The 20,883-nt window shown below is 34.6% G+C and overlaps 1 protein-coding gene across 6 annotated transcripts in view; it reads right to left on the bottom strand.

Annotated features, from left to right (window-relative positions):
• LOC150093191 (U2 snRNP-associated SURP motif-containing protein) overlaps positions 1-20,883 on the bottom strand; it is a 467,947-nt gene that overhangs the window by 15,505 nt on the left and 431,559 nt on the right. For all 6 annotated transcript variants that reach the window (XM_090413350.1, XM_090413354.1, XM_090413351.1 and 3 more), the window contains 3 exons: positions 16,579-16,654; positions 12,596-12,764; positions 1,149-1,259 (listed from right to left, as the gene is read on the bottom strand). In XM_090413350.1, coding sequence (XP_090269476.1) covers positions 1,149-1,259; positions 12,596-12,764; positions 16,579-16,654 — 356 coding nt within the window. The remainder of the gene's footprint in view (positions 1-1,148; positions 1,260-12,595; positions 12,765-16,578; positions 16,655-20,883) is intronic.

Consider the following 20,883-nt stretch of genomic DNA (forward strand, 5'->3'; position numbering starts at 1 on the left):
AAGTGAAATATCAAGACAGATGGAAAAATGTAATTTTTCTTAATTCTTGTAGATTGTCTTTTAGTATATTGGTGAAGAAGGATATTACATCCAAATCATTAAAAAAATTAATAAATTTTTTATACAAATAAGGGCTATCAACACAAGGACAGCAAAGTATTCTGATGATGTTGTGAGTAGATATTTCACATGTACATTAAGTGATGGGTTTCAGTGGCATATTCATGCATTAGTTTTCTTGAATAAGTTATTGGAAGGGCTCTTTTTTAAGAAAATCTTTAGTTTATGATGATACAAGAAATACACCAATGAAGCTCCAATGTAATGCTAGAGCAGATGAAGAAAAGTAGCATTTTCAATTTTAAGAAAACATTATCACATGCAGTCACCAACTTATGTAAGGGTTATGTTCCGCAAACTTTACATAATACAAACTTTGCTTAAGTCAGATTTAATCACTTTGCCTATTAATCATACTCTATTTTTTTGTATGTTTACAGTATGTGTATGCAGTAGTGCATTGACAGGGTTAGTTTTAAAGGTTAGCTAGTTTCTGTTAGTTCATTAGAATTTACATACAAACTGGACTTCAATATGTAATTATTAATGCGAAGTAATATAATACAGTATAAACAGCATTTGGCTGTTCGTCTTTTCTTGTGAAATTATCAAGACATGGCTGAACAGTGTCTTCTTTCTTCTCTTCATAAATCTCAATAATAGGTTAATGCATCATCTATTTCTCTTTGGACTTTAAAAAACTGTGAGCTATTAGGAACTATGTTAATAATAAAAATAAATAACATTCAAACACTAAAAACATTCAGTTATAAAGCACTAAAAATATAGCATTGCTGTGAGACTGAGGAAAGCAAACACATGCGCCATATGGACTCTGCCTTGCAGAAGACTGTTAAATGGTGTGAATAACGTAAGTGGATTAAGTACAGTTTTTTATAATTTACCATATTTCTAGCTCTTTCACAATAATTTGTGTAAGTCTGAATTTATATAAGTTGGGAACTGCCTGTGTCTGTATTTGTAAAATAGAAATAGCATATTATATTATATCCATTTCACACTTGAAAATGGCTCCTATTTTTATATGTAATTTTTTTGGTTATTTACTTGAGGAAAAAAATATTCACCTTCCTGATCAGTTTTTGACGATAATGTTCTACTTGCTCAGCAATAGTCATACCAAGTTTTCTGTTTCGTTTTCCAGATTCAACTTCATCCTGAAATTTCATGACTTTCACCTAAAATAAAACCAAGTTCGCAGTTTAATTATCATTTTTGTCTGAGATTATGCTTATAAAAGGTTTATATAAATATATATAGCAAAGAATAGTAGTTTTCAACTATGCTCATTTCTGAACCTTAAGGTGGTGTGATAGCATTACCAGATGGTTGTTTGATCTGATTTGGTGACTGCATTTCACATGCTATTTTATTATTATTATACTTTATATACTGTATACATCTTTTGATATAATACAGCATTATCAGATGGTTGTTTGATCTAATTTGGTGATTGGATTTTGCATGCTATTTTATTATTATTACTTTATATACTGTATGCATCTTTTGATATAATACTAATAAGATGGGCAGCCTTCTGAGGGGATGATGCAGAACATCAGTAGACTATGTGATGGAGGCCATGAAGAGGATGAGGAATGGAAAATCAGTGGGCCCTGACAGGATTCCAGTGGAGGCATGGAAGACACTGGGGGAAGAGGGAATTGACCTGCTGTGGGACCTGTTCATGAAAGTTTGCCAACAGGAAAATATACCTGAGGAATGGAGGGAGAGTACTCTTGTCCCCATCTACAAGGGTAAAGGGGATGCACAAGTCTGTAAAAACTTACAGAGGAATAAAGTTGATGTCCCACACAATGAAAATCCTAGAAAGGGTTCTTGATGGAAGATTGAGGATGGAGGTGGAGATTGCAAAGGAACAATTTGGCTTCATGCCTGGTAGATCAACAACAGACGCTATCTTTGGGTTATGGCAGATGATGGAAAAGTTTCAAGAGAAACAACAGGAGCTACATCTGGCATTTATTGATCTGGAGAAAGCATACGATAGAGTGCCAAGGCAAGAGGTCTGGAGGTGTCTGAGGGAGAAGAAGGTTCTGGAGAAATATGTCAGGTTGGTGCGGGAGATGCACAGAAATGTGAAGACAAGTGTTTGGACCTGTCTGGGACAGACAGAAAGTTTTCAAGTAACAGTTGGCTTTCATCAAGGGTCAGCATTAAGTCCGTTTCTGTTTAACATTGTGATGGAGGTGGTGACGGAGGAGGTGAGAGAAGATGCGCCTTGGACAATGTTGTATGCAGATGACATCTTGCTGTGTGCAGATTCAAGAGAAGAAGTAGGAACTAAACTGGAAAGATGGAGCAAAGTATACTGGAAGAGAGAGGTATGAGACTGAGCAGAAGTAAGATAGGGTATATGTATTGCACAGTGGGTGGCAGCCAGGAGACAGATCTGGAGCTGGAAGGAAATGTCATCAAGAAGGTGAAGGACTTTAGATATTTAGGTTCAACAGTGGAAGAAGATGGAGGAGCTGAGAAGGAAGTGGGATGCAGGATACAAGCAGGTTGGAGGAATTGGAGGGAGATGGCTGGAGTGTTATGCGATAAGAGGGTGGTGATCAATCTGAAAGGCAAAATCTATAGGACAGTAGCGAGGCCAGCTATGACGTATGCTATAGAAACTGTGGCCTTGAGGAAAAATAACATCAGCAGGATGGAAGTAGCAGAGATGAGAATGCTTAGGTGGATGTGCGGTGCGGCCAGAAAGGTTCTTCTGAGAAATGACTATGTGAGGGGAACAGTGAAAGTTACGAACTTAAGAGCGAAGATACAGGAGGCAAGGTTGAGATGGTTTGGTCACGTGATGAGGAGGGAGAACGAATATGTGGGAAGAAGGATCATGCAGATTGATGTGCAAGGAAGGAGGAAGCATGGGTGGCCAAAGAAGAGATGGAGGGAGTTGGTAGAAGAGGACTTGAGGATGAAGAACTTGGATGTGGTGACAGCCCAAGACAGGGGGATGTGGAGGAGACTCATCATCAACAGTGACCAAACTTAAGTGGGAGAAGCTGCAGAAGAAGAAGAAGATCCCTATCCTTTTTTTCATGTTTCTTATGGCTAAGAAACCATAATTTTGGTAGTAATGAAACGGTTCACCATGTCTCCATAATCTACTATGGATGCTATACTAATAATCACTTGGTCCAGATGGCATCTGTCCAACTAAGCTAAAAACTTGGGCTTCAAAATTAACACACATCCTATATCATCTATACAAGTTGTCATATTTATCTGGCATCTCCTAACAGTATGGAAGCAAGTCTTTATTGAACTTGTCCCAAAAAATAGGGACAAAAGTCAGCTATCAAACCACTATCCTTCTGCCTCCTCACCTCAACAATCACAAAAATAACGAAGAAGGTTATTAATAGTCAACTTTTTCACTATCTGGATATCTATCAATTAATCAGTGCTCATCAATATAGATTTCAACACTTTTGTTCCATGTCAGATCTCTGAGCCAACCTTATTCACCTCTGGACACAAGCCATGAAAAAGTTATGAGAGACTCACATGGCCGCTCTTGACATTTCCAAGTTATCTGATGAAGTCTAGCATCAAAGCCTTTTCAAATATTTCCATATAAAAGTTTGCTAGCATGGAGAAAGAATTCCCATGGTTAGTTCTGAATTCTGTCTATGTATGGACATAATTCAGAACACACAGATATTATACCATGTTTAATATCTGTAGTAATATGAAAGTTCTTCAGTTGGAGTACTGCTAACCATGTGACTACAGAGCTCACTAAGTCATGTTCATCAAGATTGATGCTGTTGATGGCAGAAACGAAGTGTTCGGAGTATATTTTTAATTAATTATTTTTAATGAAAGATGCCAACTGTCAGGCACTTTAAAAAGCTCTGTGAAAATTGTAAAAGATTCAATATATTTAAACTTTTGAAAAGTTGGGAAAATCCTAAAAGAACATAATCTGTGAATATTTTTAGATCACACAAAAAATAGGCATTCGTTATTCTACTCTCCTAGAAATCAGTTGCAATCTTTAGATATTGGTGATGTTTACTAAAAGATCTGAGCTGCAACTGATCTTTAGCAGAATGGATCTTGCCCAAACAGGCAAGACAAAGAATCAAACCAGCAGTTTGATTAGTGTTTCTAGATGATATTAATCATCTAGAAACACTACCACAAATGTTAGGTCTTGCAGACTATGCTATATCTGTAGCAGAATCCATGTGCATGTGTGTGTGTGGGGGGGGGATATGCTACATTACATAATTACTGCACATGAGGGGAGATTTTCATTTTCAGTCCTAACATCCAAGAACCACCAATTGCCCATGGAATACTTACTTTAGGACTTTGATTGCCTTGCTTCTATACTTAGTCTTGTTAATTCATATAGTGTATACAAGCTATTTTTACCTGTGTATTGTTTCTGAATATGCCAATTTAATTTTGAAGAGATTACAGAATAATTAAATTATTTTAGTATTATATCATCTAGCTGGTCTGGTTGTCTGAGTGAACAGCATATCCACTATCCAAGCAACAGAATGAAAGTTCACATTCCATGCCAAGTGCTTAGTGCAAGACTACTGCCCTATTTACTGGAAGCCTGAAGTGGCTCGAAAAAGTTCGGTGTTTGTTATGCAGTGCATGGTTTCCAGAATATCTAACTCTTAGCTCATCCACAATATCATTTGTATGACAAGTTCACAGCCTTTAATGAGTGGTATTCAGATTTTTTTAAAAAATAGCCATTTTTGAAAATACTATGCATAATAATCAACATACAAGCTTGAAAAGTAGTATTATGAAGGAAGGTGACATTAAACCTGATATCAAAATCAGATATATTAAACTTAGTTCTTTATGTTATGCTCCTGAATAAATCCACTATTAACAAATTCAAACTCAATCAGCATTCAAGATATTCTCCATCAACATAAGAAGAATCAGGGGAAAAGAAGTGAAACTGGCAAAAGAATTGGGGAAGTGCAATGTTGGCATAACTGGTATTACCAAAGAAGACAAAAATAGTAAAGATGTTATATTTAGGCAACAGTCATCAGTGAAAGGAAGGAAGGATTACCTATAGTATTCAACACTACATATGAAAATAATTTTCTGGAATTGCAGACAATTTCAAATAGAGAATGGAATTTCCCATTCTGATGTGAGCAAACATCAAAATGGGGGAACTGGAAAATTAGACTTATCTGTGCCTAAAGTCTCACAGAAGGTTCTGATATGGAGGAGTTTTTCTAGTGATTAGAGAAGGCAGCTAAAGAAAACAGAAAAATTGGTCCAGTTCTTGGAGATCTAAACAGCAGAGGAGATCAAGTATAAAATTATCCTCATATTCAACTCTGAGGATAATTTTACTGAATGGCAGCCGATATCATGTAGTGATGTGTGGACAAATATCATAATGGAGAACTGGACAATGAGATTTATTTGTAGCTATGATCCCACAGGCTCTACTAAGGAAGAAATTTTTTGGGGCATTATAGAAGGCAGCTGACAACGAAAAAAGAAAAGTTGATTCTTGTTGGAAATCAAAATAGCCGAGTAGGAAATCATTACCAGACATACATAAATGGTTTGGGGAAAATTTGGACAAAAGAGATGTGCTGTTTAGGTCCTAAATAATAATGGTAAGTACAAGCTAGGTTTCTGTTCACGATAAGGGCTAATTATTACTTACACCCTATTCCAACATAAAAATGTGCATAAATTCGCATGGAAAGATGATGCACGAAATAAGAAAAATCTCACTGACTATATTATTATTGTTGATAACCATGTTTTCCTGCTGGTTAAGGTATATAGAGGATTTGAAAGAGAAAGTGATCATCATTTAGTTTTGATCAAGATAAAATTAAATTCCATATTGAAAAGAAGAGTAAGAAAGTTTTAAAATGGATCAAAGTTGAGCAGCTTTCAGAGTTATTTTTTAAATAAATAAAAAAAAAAGAGGTGAACTATAGACTAAAATACACAAACATTACTACATAAGAAAAGTCATTCATTATTTGAGAAAAAAAAAGAGTTTGGAAACAAAAACTAAACTTTGGAGATTCAGTGGCAAACTCTGAAGAAAACATTGGTTGATTTGGCCACAGAGGCATGTGGTGAGATTATCTGCAAGGATTAAAAAAAATCAGAACTCCATGGTGGATTCAGGAAGTTAAAGAGGTAGTCAAGGAAAAAAAAAAAAGAAAACACACCAAAAGTTCCTGGTAGGTCAATCAGCCTCTGTTCTAAGAGAATACAGAGAAAAATGCAAGAAAGCAAAGAATTGAGTAAAGGTAAATAAACAAATCATGGTAAGACTTTGGTAAGAACACAGAATATAAATATAGGAAGGTTGCAAAATATTCTGGAGGCTATTGAAAAAGCTTAGAAATGGAGGAAAGAAATCACCGATGGAAAAAGGTGATGTGAAAACTGAAGAGAAAGATATTCTAGATGCCTGAAGTAATTTCTTTGAAAGATTGCTAAATGTAACAAGCAGTGGCAGCATGGTGGTAGAAAACACTCAACAGAAATGAAATCAGGAATACATATCCATACCTGAAGCAGAAAAACCCATCAAAATCCTGAAATGCAGAAAGGCAGCTGGAGTAGGTGATATTTGAGAAATGCTCAAATACGGAGGTATAAAGGTTCAGTGACTGCACAGCACAATGCAGAAGGCCTTGCTAGAGGGTCAAATTCTAGGTGACTGTGGAGTAGAGCTCTCATAGTACTTATCTATGAAAAGGAAATAAAACTGAGTGTGAGAATTGCAGAGGTATTTCCCTACTGAGTGTTCCTGGTAAGATCTATGCAAGTATACTTGTGAAACGGTTGAGAAAGACTGCGGAAGGGAAGTCTGGTGAAGAAAAAGCTGGATTCAGGTCAAATAGAGGCTGTCAAGATCAGATTTTCACTTCACTTTATGACAAATAGTTCAGAAATCGTGGGAATATAACAAGGATTTGTATTTAAGTTTCACATCGATCTGGAAAATACATATGACAAGGTGCCAAGAAGAAAGCTTTTCAAAATGCTCAGTTATATGGTGTAAATGAGACGTTACATTGAGCAATACATAGTCTCTAAGCTATAAGTCAGCAGTTAGAATTGAAGGAAGTACAGGAGATGGTTTGATGTTAAATTAGGTGTGCAACAAGAGTGCACATTATCTCCACTATTATTCATTATCTAGATGAATCACATTATGAAGGAAAGTGGTATCAAACCTGATATGAAAATTAGTAATGTTAATCTTAGCTCTTTACTTTAAGCAGATGATGTTATACTTCTAAATAAATTCAATAAAAGTCTGCCAAATTCTCTAACTAAACTAAATAAATGTTGTAATAAATTTGGCATGATGATCGGCAATAAAAAGACAAAGACAATGAAAATAGGCAGACACATTGAAAACATCAACTGTGTCCTGAATGGGGAACATATAGAACAAGTAAAACATTTCAGTTACTTAGGCACAATTTTTAGTGAAGGTGGCAAACAGACAACAGAATTAGCAAAGCTGGTATGGTAGGAAGGCAGGTGAATAAATTTGTATGGATACTAAATTAGCTGTGTTACAAGACAGTGTTTAAACCAATTTCAACTTAAACCGATTTTTTTTTTAAACATTCATTTAAGATTCTCTGGAAATTTTAACTGAGAGAGAGATGTGTCAGAAATAAAACACTTGATCAAAGACTGGAGACCACAGATATGAGAGTTCTTAGAAGGATTAGGGGACTGAACAGATGGCATCAATGGCAGTATCACATTAAAAATGAGGATATTAGGAAAGAACTTGCCATTATTATCATTCAGAAATGTGTTAGTAGAGCCGATCTCAGGTGGTATGATCACTTAAACAGAAAGGGAGAGGAAAGATTAGCAAAACAAGTGTTCTTTGCCAGGTTAGCAGGAAAAAGACCCCGAGGAAGACCAAGAAGTAGATGAACTGATACTAAAAAGTGCCTTAAAAGACAGAAAGATCTGATAATGTTGGAGTCTTGACAGATAACAAATTAACTTGGAGGAAAATTGTTGATTGGAAGTTAGTAATGATGTAACCTTTTCACGTAGTACTATCATAATATCCTGTTCACCCTATGAGGGTATATTTCAAGAATTTCATGATGATAAAAACAAATATGATACTGAAATGAAAAACTATGTACAAAAAAAAAAAAAAAAAAAAAAAAAAAAAAAAAAAAAAAAAAAAACATCAAAGTCAAGCAGCTTTCAGAGGTGAACCATAGACTTATATATATAAAAATTATTAAAGAAAAAAATGAGAGTTTGAAAACAAGAAACAACCTTTGGGAAGACGTATAAAGAGTTGTTTGCAAGGATAGAAACCAAACTTTACAGGGAAATTCAAAAATCAGCTAATGCGTTTGATTCACCTATAGGAAGTAGGAGAGGCTGTTTAAGCCCTATCTAACTTTTGGAGACTGAGGAGGCAGTTCAATCTCCACCGGTAGCCAATCAGAGATAGTGGGCCCAAGCCTATCACTACTTATACATGCCATCCGGTGAAGAGAAGCAGCTGACAAGTACCACCATCTCGTGGTCCCTAATCTTAATACTGTCTGAAAATAGTGTGTTCTACAGTCGTTTTTTTTTTTGAGTTTACAAGATGAAAAACCAGTGTTTCCTGGAGAAAAAACCCAATTGCCTGTGCCATAGATCGACTAACTCTGGAACTGGTTGAAAAAAAAAAAAAGGGCTTAGGAAAAGTTCTAGCCAGCAACTAGGCTAGAGTTGAACTTACGATGCTCTTTCTTTGGGCAGTCTAGTGCTATGGATTGTACACAACACTTTCACTGAGCCATGCAAGCAGGGAAATTAAAGTTAAACAGTCAATTCTGAAAGTTCCTAGTAGTTAAATCAGCCTGACCCAAGAGAGCAAAATGTAAGAAAGTTAAGCTATGTGTAAAAAAGTAACTAAACAAAAGTCATGGTAGGAATATAGAAGATAAATATCTTCAAGGTGGCAAAACGAGTAAAGAGCTATAAAAGGAATCAGAGACAAATGATAAAGGAAAATTAAAGAAACCAAGAAATTATATTCTTGGTTTAATCCTTTAGCCAAGTCTAAGCAAACAATATTTACGCATAAAGTATCTTCACGACTGGGCTACTTGTATACAGAGGCTAATGACTTCACATGAATTGCCTTAGTATCCCATAATGTAAAGCATACACCCTTTCAGATGTGTATAATGCTATGCATTATGGGAAGGCTCCCACTAATGTGACCTCAATAAAGGTCAAAACTGGTCTGGTTTTGGATCTTTTTTGGATCTGTAATTGGTTCTTCCCTTAATGCATAGAATTATACACACCCAAAAGTGTGTGTATGTGCGCGCGCACATGCACGCACGCTTTGCACTATGGGATACTAAGGCAATTGATGTGAAGTTATCAGTCTATATATACAAATAGCCTAGTTGTGAAATACTTCATGTGCAAACATGAAGGATTAAACTAAGAATATAATTTCTTTGCATCTTTAATTTATAGCATAATCAAGTGAAAAATTTAAAAATGATAAAGGTTGCAAAAATTGAGGATCAAGATATTCTGGATGTTTGGAGTGACTGTTAATGAAGCAAGCAAGCAGTGACAGAATAGTGGTAGAATAAGCCATCAAAAATCTAAAATGTGGAAAGGTAGCAGGAGTAGGTGATATTCAATAAGAAATGCTCACATATGGAAGTATGAAAGTTACAGTGTCTGCAATTTAGTAATTCATTAGGCATGGTCAGAAGGTGGAATTCCAGATGACTGGGTAAAGCTGTCATCATAGCACTCATTTATAAAAATGAAAGTAAATCAGACTGAGAATTAGAGAATTTCCTTAGTGAATGTTCCAAATAAGATTTAAGCAAGCATATTTGACAAGAGGCAAAGAAAAATTGTGGAAGAGAAACATGGAGAAAAACAAGCTGGGTTTAAGCCAAATTGGGGTCATCAGGATCAGTATCTAATTACATAGAGAAGAGGTATAATGACAAGATGTAAAGAGAAAAGCTGTTCAAAATGCTACAATTACATGGTGTAAAATGGGACATTATACAAAGTAGTCAACAGTTAGAACTGTAAGATACAGGAATAGAAAAAAATGTAATGTAAAATCAGGTGCATTACAAGGATGTAAAGATGAAAACTGAAGAGGTTAATCTCAAGCTTTTTACTTCATGCAGATGATGATATTCTCTTAAATAATAAAAGCAGAAGTTGTGCAGAATTCCTTGATTGACTTGCATGACTGCTATAACAACAAATTTGCACGAAAATGGCAGCAGTAAAAAAAGACAGACTATGAAAATAGGGTCTTTTTTATAAGAACATGGAAAGAATCAGCTGCATTTTGAATGGGAAATCTACAGAACAAGTAAAATATTTCAGCTATTTAGGCACAGTTTTTTAGTGAAGATGGCAAATTAAATTTGGAAACAGCCAACAGAATACTAAACTAGCCTTATACAAATCGATACAAAATTAATAACGGAAAAAAACTCACGTACAAAGATTATTTAATAGTATAATTTTTGCCTGTGTGTTACAGGCATCTTCAGTACATTAAGCTCAAATTAAACAATAAATGACAATTCCAAAAAGTGCCACCTAAGTAGCTGGTGTAAGATAACTAAAAAGGTCAATAACTTTCCTAAAAAAAAAAAAAAATAAAATAAAAAATAAATTAAAAAAAAAATCAATACAATAAAAAGTTAGGAAAGATTAACTGATTTGTAAAGTACTATCTCCCATAAAGGAATTTCGACAATTCTAATTCAACAATTTATCAGTAAGTTAAACGCATTTCATCCTAGGATCAAGTTTACCCTAGAAGTAGAATCAAATAAGCAGTTAGACTTTTTAGATCTTCTAATTTTTCGCCAACCAGATGGTAACTTACATTTCTCAGTTTATAGAAAGAAGACTCATACAGGCCATTATATCCATGCAGAATCTCATCACCATCCCAGTCAAAATGCAGGAACTATTAAAACACTGGTTCATCGGGCCTACTCCTTTTGTTCTTCAGACGATCTTTTACAGAAAGAACTACAATATATAACTTCTTCCTTTCTATCTAATGGTTATAAGAATTGCTTCATTAAAAGAACTTTGAGTAGTTTTAATATGTCTTCCTCTTCAAACACAGAAGAAATAACGTGCATTACTATCCCTTATGTATAAGGCATCAGTGAACGTATAGCAAAAGTTTTAAAACCACTGAATATTTTTGTTGCCTTTCGACCGTTTAGAAAAATCTCCACCTTTCTAACTTCTCCTAAGGACAAGCTTCCACATCTTAATCATCCAGGTGTCTACCATCCGTGCTCTTGTGGATTATCTTATTTCGGACAAACGGGAAGATCTGCCTCTATTCGGCTAGAAGAACACCAATCTTATATTGAATACTTTAAACCTGAAAAGTCTGAACTTGCAGAACATGCCATCTTCACTAGACACAGAGTTCATTGGAGAAAGACAAGAGTTCTTCACAAAAGTCAGTTTCTCATGGAACGCCTTTATAAAAAAACATGTGAAACTCTACTTCATTCTCCTAACTTAAACAGATCCGCCGGCTTATGTCTATCCCCTTTATAGGAGATAGTACTTTACAAATCAGCTAATCTTTCCTAACTTTTTATTGTATTGATTTTTTTAAATTTTTTTTTTTTTTTTTAGGAAAGTTATTGACCTTTTTAGTTATCTTACACCAGCTACTTAGGTGGTGCTTTTTGGAATTGTCAGTTATTGTTTAATTTGAGCTTAATGTACTGAAGATGCCTGTGACACACAGGCGAAAATTATACTATTAAATAATCTCTGTACGTGAGTTTTTTTCCATTATTAATTTTGTATCGATATGTCTACTCACGGTATACCTCTTTTAAAACTTATAGCCTTATATAAGACAGTGTTTAAACCAGCTTCAAGCTATGGATCTGAGAGTTGGGTTAGAAATAAAGCACCAGATCAAAGATTAGAGCCTACAGATGGCATCAATGGCAGAATCATATTAAAAATGAAGACATTAAGGAGGAGGGGAACTTGACATGGCTAACATTCAAGCATGTATGAGTAAGGCTAATCTAAGGTGGTACTGGTCACTTAAACAGAATGGGAGAGGAGAAATTAGCAAAAGATGTGGTTGATGCCAAGATGGCAGGAAAAAGACCTATAGGAAGATTGAAACATTAGATACAACAATACTAGAGTGCTGACAAGTCATAGATTAATTTGGAGGAAAACTGTTAACAAGAGATTAATAATAATGTAAACTTAACCACGTACTGCTGTCATAGCAGCCTGTACACCCCTTGTGGTTATATATCAGGAATTTGATGATGATGATATCACTTGATTTCAAATTTTATGATGATATTTCCAAGAAAGTTTTTAAAATAACATTTTTAAAGGCTACATGCAATAACAATGTTACTTTACTTTTCAGACATTCCATAAGCTTTATGAAAGTTAATTTCTTTCTAACCTCAATTTCCCTTAGTTTAGCTCTCCTTTCTTCACTAACATCATTTTTGATCGACTCTAAAATTGCTGAAGAATCTCTGCTGTTTTCTACATCCTCTTCTTCAGGTTCTGCTTCAACTTTTGCTTCAGTTTCTTCTTCCCGTTCAGCTTCTCCTTCTTCTTCCATTGGTCTAATAAATTAATATTTTGCATCAGAGGAAAACAGAAGACTTAAAAAATTACTTAAATAAGTAAGTTCAAATACATTACACCACAGATGTCAAACTTTGTAATGTTTATAGGACAAAACTGTCTAGTGAAATTGTGCCAAACATCAAATTTCTCAAACACAGCAGAGAAAAACTAACTTTCAGTCTATTGATGTACTTAAAGTATCAAATATTTAGGAATGAAGAATTCATTCCATCATCAGTGATACCAAAAACTACATAGCTAGACTGAAACAATGTACTACAAAAAAATGCATAAGAATCAGTTAGCCATTCAAGGAAAGTACTACACTGAATGATGTGTTTCACTCTTTGAATCCTTTCAACTGCACCAAATGAGAAATCTGTGTGCATTATAATACTTGGGAACTTAACAAAAATAAAAAAAAAAATTCTTACATCTTTGACATAAATAATCCATCGTTTCAATTTAAATTAGGGTAAATGACACAGGGTTCATACCTCTCCTTAAATGATGTTCATACCTAAAACTGCATCTAAAAATGAGCTCAGTGTCAATACAGAACCTAGGGTTCTGTATTGACACCCAATTTAGTCAGACTGGACTAGTGCAATTGACTAGCATTTGGATACAAACTCGATGTTCAATAATCCACTTCTATGGAGCACACATTTGAAAATAAGAAGGATTATACTTATACAGAACCTGATATGTAGCGGACAAAAAAACAGGAGCCTATTGGTCTTTGGTGGCAGGTTAAAAATCCTGAAAATTTGTTGTGAAATATAAACGTCGTGACAAACTGAAATTTCTTCAGTATTCTAGAGACATGTTTGTAAATATTAAATAAGGATCGGAATCTTTCTCTCCAAAGCAGTAACAGGTACAGGTGTATACAGCTGTTTACAATTCTCTGGATGTTTGGGGAAGAATGTACTCATTTTATTGCATAAATAGAGTAAAAGATGTGAGCTCTAGGTTTGGTACACAGAGCTACAATAGAAGTTTGCATAGGTATAATGCATAAGAAAGATAATTTTTCTTCCATTTCTTTCTCAATAGTAAATTTAATCCATGGGAAAGATTACTGATTTAAGAAAGTTAATCAATTCTGATTCTGAGCAATGTCATCATCATCATACGTATCAAAGATTTAGGCTAGCATGGCCTGTTCTGGCCTTAGAAGTCATCGTTGAATCGTTTAAGAGGACATCCTGGTTTTCTTTTTCCTAATGGCTTGTACTTTAAGGCTTGTTTTGGTAATCTTTCTGTTTTCATTCTTTCAACGTGTTCCATCCATTTATGTTTATATTTTTTAATTTTTTCTATTACTGGTTCTTGGTTTAATTCTTTCATAATATCTTCTTTTCTTTTGTGATCAAATAGGGTATACTTTGCAGTTTTTCTCATAAACTTCATTTCTGCTGTTGTTAATCTTTGTTTGTCTTTTTGTTTTATTGTCCAGATTTCGCTTCCATACATTAAGATCGGTAAGGCTAATGTATTGTATACTTTTAGCCTGGTTTGTTTTTGAACTAGGTTTGGTTTAAATATAGAGTTAATTACACCTGTTATTTTTAAATATTTTGCAATTTTTACATTTATATTTTTTTCATTTTCATATGTGATCATACATCCTAGGTAGTTAAATGAATCTGAGCAATGTCAAATGACAAAAATATTGTTAACATAGTAGATCCAAAGTGATTGCTGAGGGTGTAGTTGAAAACCGTTGTACTTAAACATGGTCTAAATAATAGTTAACCGAGAGAGAGAGAAAGTGAAATCACTATTACAGTGTCTTCAAACCATTTGCCATTTCTTGTTTTCCAGCTAAAATAACTTGAATGTATTGCAAAGTAGAAGGCCAAGGAAAGTTCAGGTTTTTCACTTAATACAGTTGGTGATATCAAAGCTTACCATTAAATCAGTGGGCTGTATAGTGACATCAACTTTGGCAAGAAAATGAGCTGTGATAAGACTAATGCTATTTTATAGGTAGGTACATCAATAGTCAATTGTTTCTATCATCCACTTAAACTCCACAAAGACAGCTCATTGAGGACAATTGTGAATTGTATCAATGCACTCACCTAAAAAAACAGTGCTGTTGTTCTATTATGGCTTCTAAGTACACATATAAGCCATTCCATTCCATCTCCTTCATCAAAAACTTGGCTTAATTTCTTGCAAAGTTAAAGAGGCTGCTCAAGAACATATTTGATGGTCAGCTTTTATATCACATCTCTGTTTACTAACATCCTTTTGGAAGATACATAACATCTTTCATCCCAAGACTTTCCTCTTGATATTGTCGATATTTTTGACTAATACATTCTGGTTATTTTAGTTTGAAAATTGATAGCTACAAAGTATCAAAGACACTGCATGGGTAATCCACTTACTCCCCTTTGGATAACTATTATTTAGCGCATCATGAAGACCAAATGCTTTGAACTGTGCGACCTCTGCTATCACTTTGGATCTGCTATGCTGACAAGGTTTTTTTGCCATTTGGTGTTACTCAAATTCTGAATTGATCAACTTCATTAAAAAAAAAAAATCAATAATCTTCACTCCTGAATTAAATGTATTAGGAAGAAGGAAAAAAAAAAAGATAGATTACCTTTTATAGATGTTCTACTTACCCAAACATTTGACTGAACCCTATGGCATCCTAGTTTCATACATTTAAAACTTGCCTATATAGGTGGATGCATACAAAAATAGTTGTCTCTTTATCCTATTCACCAGTACTCACACCATTTGTTCCACTGAGAGCAGAAGTGGACACAACTCCCCACAGCCAACAGAGCATCCACTTGCTCTCACCTCCAAGACCAACTGATTCTGCTATTGAGAGGGTTCCATGTATGTGGTATGTCCAAATTTGCTGTCATAATACTGAGGAAGTTCTGCACATCTGTAACATAAAAGAAACTTCGATTTTTTTAAAAATAGCTGCTTGTCCTTTAATAAGCTTCTCCTTTTTTACTTGGTCAATTTGGTCTGTATGACCAAAATATACCCTCAAGGAATCTGACATTTTGGTCAAATTGGCTGCTCCATATGAAGAATATTAGCAAATACCAAGGCAACATCTGATATGGGGAAAAGCACAAGTCCAGCCTGGATCCAAATGATGCCCACACAGGATCCTTTGGGAAGACAAATGCCCATCCTTATAAAGCAGCTTTTGAATGCTAGTTTAAGGAGAGGCCTGAAGTCTTGTCACTGTCCTTACATGAATGAGAATGAAGGATTATCCATGATAATTGTGAGAGAACTTCTGATTTTAAATGACAAGTCTAATATATTTTGTACATAAACTTATCACTTTAGGCCACTTCAGCCAACTCTCATTGTAAAGCAGTCACCTTGAACAGTCAGACAATTATTGGATGTTCTAACCTGTTTCTAAGTCACTGTAATTTTTGTATCACCAATGATGGAAAGAGTTCATTCCAAAATATTTCATGATTTAATTTATCAATAAACAGAATGTATTTGTACTATGTTTACAAGTATACTCGTAACATGTCTGATCTGAAGTTATCTTGCATCAGAAAGTGATAATACTGAAATTTTGGATAGCAATAGAATTTAAAATGAATTTCTATATATAGAAATTCCTATACATGTGTGGACATACAAACACAGAAATACACGCAAAATTATTTTATCATTATTTTTTAAATTGTTTACGCAATATATCATAAGTTTTCATAGGCTATTATTTGTTGTACATTTAACACTGCTGTCCATTAAACGAAAATAAATCCAAGAGTGATATTAATACTGTTTGAAACTTACTGGCCATCTATGTCTTCCTCTTCTTGCTCCTGTTCAGTTTGTTGATCTAGCAGATCCCATTTTGATGTTGTTATGGCTGTCAAAGTATATAAATACAAACTTTTAGAAGAAATAGAAAATTTGATTAACTAACATTTTTCTGGTAATTAATGCATTTAATGAATAACAATTTGAATACATTTTTGTTGGAATATTTTGACTGTATTTAAAATTTACATCGTCTATTATACACACTTTATATAATAATAGTAATAAAATCTTTTTAACTAAGTCCACTAGAATGGTTGAAGTTTATTATAAATTTTTAAACAGAGCTTGCTGAAAATTGTTTCACACAAGAGTGCCAGATTATTTCATTCAAGGAATCAATTTCCAAAGATAAGTGAAGAGAAAAAAAAAAAGGGGGTCATTTTTATTGGCTCACAAATGTTAACAATTATGAAAGATAGTTAAAAAAAGAAAAAAAATCCAGCATGGCTGGCCACAAAGCATACTTGTTCAAACAATCTTGGTTGCATGAAGTCTGACAAATATGTCAATAATGTGAATGAGATGTTAAGATGCTAGAAATCCATGGGTAGCAAAAAAGTTATTATTAATATTTTTACACAGGCATCTCCATGGAGCCAGAAGACTCATACCAGAAGATCCACACTAACCTTTATACACACAATACCTATCATATCTCTCCTTCAACTCATTTCACTGTGAGGTCACTCACAACATTCCATGCAAAAAAATCTAACCTGCAGAAGTTTACTAACTAAGCACTCTTACATAACTTCCAGGTGTAACCCCTTTCTCTCTCTCTATTTGTCAGGTATTGAAAAATTTTGATGAAAGTTTTTTCACTTGGCTATGCTACAAATTATATATTTGGTTTAATCCTTTATCCAAGTGTAAGCAAACAAAGTTTGCACCTGAAGTATTTTCAGGACTTGGGCAACTTGTGGCAAAGGTGGTATAACTTCTCATCACTTGCTTTAGTATCCCATTCTGAAAATATATCCATCCCATAGTCCTGAAAATATTTCAGGTGCAAACTTTGTTTGCTTACACTTTGATAGAGGATTAAACCAAATAAATAATTGGTAGCATAGCCAAGTGAAAAAACTTTCATCAACTTATCTCTAATCTAATGGCAACTTGTATATGGAAATATGACTTCTCCATTACTTCCACCTTAGTATCACCACCTCTGGGTCTGGCTCCCACTAATGAGACCTCAATAAAGGTCGAAACCAGTCTGGGAAGTGACCCTTTCCTTAATGCATAGCATCATACACGTCCACAAGGAGATGTGCTTTGTATTACTTTCTTCTAATGCAAGTGATGAGAAGTCATAGTCATACCACCTTTGTCACGAGTTGCCCCAGTCCTGAAAATACTTCAGGCATGAACTTTGTTTGCTTACACTTGGATAAAGGATTAAACCAAATATAATTGATTGAAAAATTTCTTTTGTGTCAAACTTATAAAACTTCCTTAATAACTTATATAAGTTTCTATAATGGCCTCTCTTTTCTGCCAATCAACTAAACTTTGTAACCCACACAACCTTCAACTTATCCTCATAGAAAGCATTCCACACCAGCTAAGTCACTCGTCTCTTTCTCTGAATCTTCTCCAACAAGAAACTCAAGTGATCAAATCTGTGCGCAAGAGTCAAGATGCAGCCAAATCATAGCTTAATAAAGAGAGGCATCTTTATTACATTGTTTACCATCCATATAATTCTCTGAGCTATTTTACCAACTTATCCTCCTGACTGTGTGTACATAGTCTAATACCACTTCTCTCAAACAATCCCTGACCACTTCCCATTTACTGAAATTCTTTCTTTGTAGCTTCCCAAGCCATGGAACTGCTCCAAGTTGCCTTCTAAGTCGGTCATAATTACCAGCTTTATAGTTCAAAAAAATCTTTCTGGACAGATGTTTACAAGCTCCCAGAACAAGACTGCATGGTCATTGTTCCTGATTAGACGGCAGAGTGTCTACTTTGGTTATTAAAACATCTTCCGATGGTATTACCAGATCGAGCACTCCCAAACCTCTGTCTCCCTCCATGACATGATGTTTCAGGTAATTATCCATTAGCAACAATTGTATGAATTCTGCTTCCATCTTGCTGTGTCTCATTCCCCCCACTCCCTCATTTCTATGTCCCCATAGTTGAAGTCTCCCATTATAACTGATTGGACTGCATCATTGTGATAATCTGCCGATGCATGGCATCTGCATCTTCCTATGCATCCCCTGGTCTATAGCAGCAACCAATAATATATTTTATTATACAATGAAACCTGTGGAGAATTCATGACTAAACAATAATAAACATGTAATAACCACAGTAATAAGTTTTAATAAGTAAATATTTCATCCTAAGTATCTTAGGACATCATCAGTACAGTTAATTCAAACAATACTAGAAATAACATACAGTTAGGGTGCATGATTACAATGGAATCCCAATATGCATGTAGTAGCGTGTTATAGAATTAAATTAACATATATATGGAGAGAGAGAGAGAAAAAAATAAAAATAAATAAATAACATATATAAAAATTATTTTACACAATTTTGTATGAGAAGTTCCCATACTTTAGGAATAGCAAGAACTTGATTATGATCCTACAAAAAAGACAGCTCAAGAAATTGAACAAGTTACTTGATGAAACCACTTCCTTAGATGAAGAAACAATTAAAAAACTCAGGAAATACCATGCTAGACCTCTTAGAATATAAGATTTACCTAAGCTTCATAAAAATAACGTTCCGCTCAGACCCGTCGTGGATTCTATTAGCAGTCCGACTTATAAGTTATCAAGATTTTTATCTAACCTTCTCCATCCTCACATAGACCACTCAGCCTCATCAATTAAAAATTCCACAAAGTTTCATGCAAAAATAAAAGACATTCAACTGTTGGAAACGGACATGCTAATTAGCTTCGACATTGTCTCCCTCTTCACTAATATTCCCCATAAGGAAACGGTAGACTTGTTAACTCAAAAATTTCCGTCTGATATTGTTGAATTATTCAAATTTGTTATTACATCTGGTAACTTCACTTGGAAAGAAAAAATTTACAAGCAAGAGGAAGGAACAGCAATGGGGTCTCCCCTATCACCAAACTTAGCAAACCTCTTTCTAGAATACCTTGAAGAAAAAATTTTCATGTTTAAACCCAAACAAAAAATTTGGCTACAATATGTCGATGACGTCTTTGCTGTCTGGGGTCATTCCAAACAAGAACTACATCTGTTTCTAGATAAAATAAACCTTCTTCATCCTCGCATCAAATTTACACTAGAAAAAGAATCTCCATAACTCACATCCAAAGAAACGAAGATGGTTCCATCTCCACTTCTGTCCATCACAAGCCGACATTTTCAGGTCGCTACATTCACAATTCTTCTGCTCATCATCCATCTCAAAAATTTGGCATCATTAAATCATTAGTAACCAGAGCACACAGATTCTGCTCCTCTGAAGAATCTCTAAACCAAGAATTGAAAATAATCAAAAATACAGCCATACTAAATGGATACCATCTTAAAACAAGTCAAAAAACCACCAGTCACTTCCCCAAACATCAACCTAGTAAAGAACAAGTCCGTAGGATTCCCATACCTTATGTCAAAGGCATCTCCAAACATCTTTCAAAAATTATGAAGAAATGCAATCTTGCTAGTGCATACAAACCCATCAACCAGATCTATAACTTGTTACCTTCTCCCAGGGCCAGTTTTATCATTAGACGAACCTAGGCAATCGCATAGGGGTACTAAGACTTCGGGGCACCAGATTTTGCTTCATAGTTCGGGGAAAAATTACAATCTTCGAAAAAAATTAGTAAAACCTTGAGTATTAATAAAAAACTGAAATAAGTCAAGCGTTGATGATCCTACATTATTTTTGCCTTTCTCTATTTCTTCCACTCCCCTGCTCTTTGTATACCTAACCTCAAGTGCAGAGATTTTTCCTGCTCCTGGCATCTGTCCCAAGATTAATTTTTCATAATTTTTGTATTTAAGATGTAATAATTTTCTTGATATACAGATATTAGGAGTAATCATATATGTATACAAATGTATTGGTTTTGATTAATAAATTTTTTTAATGTTCATAATGATATTATTTTTATAAATATCCACATGTGTAGGTGAACGTGTGAGTATGACAAAATACATATAGAGAGACAATGTATAGGGGCACCTAAATTTTCTTTGCCTAGGGGCATCAGATACCCTTGGACCAGCCCTGCCTTCTCCTAAAGACAAACTCTCACCTCTGATGCTA

Source organism: Typopeltis vanoorti, chromosome 24 (genome assembly GCF_054136105.1).
Source record: "Typopeltis vanoorti isolate ZY-2024b chromosome 24, IOZ_Tvanoo_1.0, whole genome shotgun sequence".
NCBI lineage: Eukaryota > Metazoa > Arthropoda > Arachnida > Uropygi > Thelyphonidae > Typopeltis > Typopeltis vanoorti.